The sequence below is a fragment of the Lottia gigantea genome (genome assembly GCF_000327385.1).
Source record: "Lottia gigantea unplaced genomic scaffold LOTGIsca_581, whole genome shotgun sequence".
Lineage (NCBI taxonomy): Eukaryota > Metazoa > Mollusca > Gastropoda > Lottiidae > Lottia > Lottia gigantea.
This window is the reverse complement of record NW_008709983.1, coordinates 45391-46846: the sequence shown is the minus strand read 5'-3', so window position 1 is coordinate 46846 and position 1456 is coordinate 45391. Positions and strand designations below refer to the sequence as shown.

At 39.8% G+C, this 1456-nt stretch overlaps 1 protein-coding gene across 1 annotated transcript in view; it reads left to right on the top strand.

The window, feature by feature from the left end:
- Positions 1-784: 784 nt before the first annotated feature.
- LOTGIDRAFT_175951 (hypothetical protein) overlaps positions 785-1456 on the top strand; it is a gene marked incomplete at both ends in the record, with an annotated part of 28998 nt that continues 28326 nt past the window's right edge. The window contains one exon of the mRNA XM_009063572.1: positions 785-1206. Within this exon, the coding sequence (XP_009061820.1) occupies positions 785-1206 (422 nt within the window). The remainder of the gene's footprint in view (positions 1207-1456) is intronic.

The window sequence follows — 1456 nt, the reverse complement described above, 5'->3', positions numbered from 1 at the left end:
TTACTTTTACCCTTTTGTACAAAACTCCACTGTCTAAAAATGATATAAAACAGCAAAAATATGGTTTTAGAATTGTACATTCTGTATAAAATGAGCCTGATCATAATTGATGAAATGACACCACAATTAAATCAATGATTATGTTATTGTATATTATAAATGTATTATTATATGTGAATAAATATATTTTTACAAGAAAAAAAAATCGAGTTCGAGCCTCGCCAGAACCTGGAAATTTTTTATCGGCTTCTCACATTCGCCAAGAAACAGAGTACCTCTATTTCTTGCATTCCCCAATTTGCACGATTTCTACATCAATGCGTGATTCTCTTTAGTTCCAGAGCCTACGAAGATGTCCGCATCGGTGGTCTAGTGGTAGAATACTCGCCTGCCACGCGGGTGACCCGGGTTCGATTCCCGGTCGATGCACAGATATCTTTTTCTCTCTTTTTCCATGCTCGCGTACGGTGCGAACTCAAAATTCGCACCACTCAATGGAAAGTAGGTTTCTGGCTGTGAAAAATGGACTGGTACTCAGCGCTCCGATATGGTCTAGCGGTTAGGATTCCTGGCGGATTAGTAATCACCCGATGAGTGAAGACGTGTTTTACTGAGCTCCGGGGTGCAACCAAGCGAATCATTGATTTTCTTTGTTTGAGAGGGAAATTATGGATTTTCAAGTGTAATTTGTCGGATATTATAAGGATTTTAAGTGGGGGCTTCGGCCCTGGTGACTGAGGATATACCCCTTCGCCTTCCCTGTGTGGAATACCTAACCTTAAAGATGGAAATAGATGCTTATGATACTATGAAAACTAAAGTGAGGACTTATAACCCGGAAAATACTATTATTTATAGAGTGAATAATTTGAAAGAATTTAACGTTGATAAACTTATAGATGCAGTCGAAGAGAGGATTGGACTTGGAAATTGCTATGGATGTGTTCCTAGATATCCGGATTGTATCGAAGTTACCGTAGACTCAGCTGAAAATGCAACGATTATTTGTGATGGAGTAGAAGTAGACAAGAAATTCATATGTGGAGAGATTCTGTACTCGAAGTATGTAGTGGTATCCATTCTAAACCTACCAACGTATATAGAAGAACAGGTTATAATTGACAAGTTGGAAAATTTTGTTGAAGTATGTGGTCCTATTAGACGCAAATTCTACCGAAACAACAAGAGCTGCACAGACGGGACAAGGTATGTGAAATGTAGATTCCCTCCTACCATCAAGTCTTTACCATGGGCGATGAATTTCGAAACGGTGGAAGGTTCCCGCAGTTTTAGAGTCATGCACAACAATCAGAAGAAGGTTTGTTCAATTTGTCTCCAAGATGACCACCGATTCGCACAATGCCCAGAAGTTGAATGCCGTAAATGTCGAAATTATGGCCACATAGCTTCAGACTGCACAGCAATAGGTGCGCAGATTGCAGACGTTATGCATGNC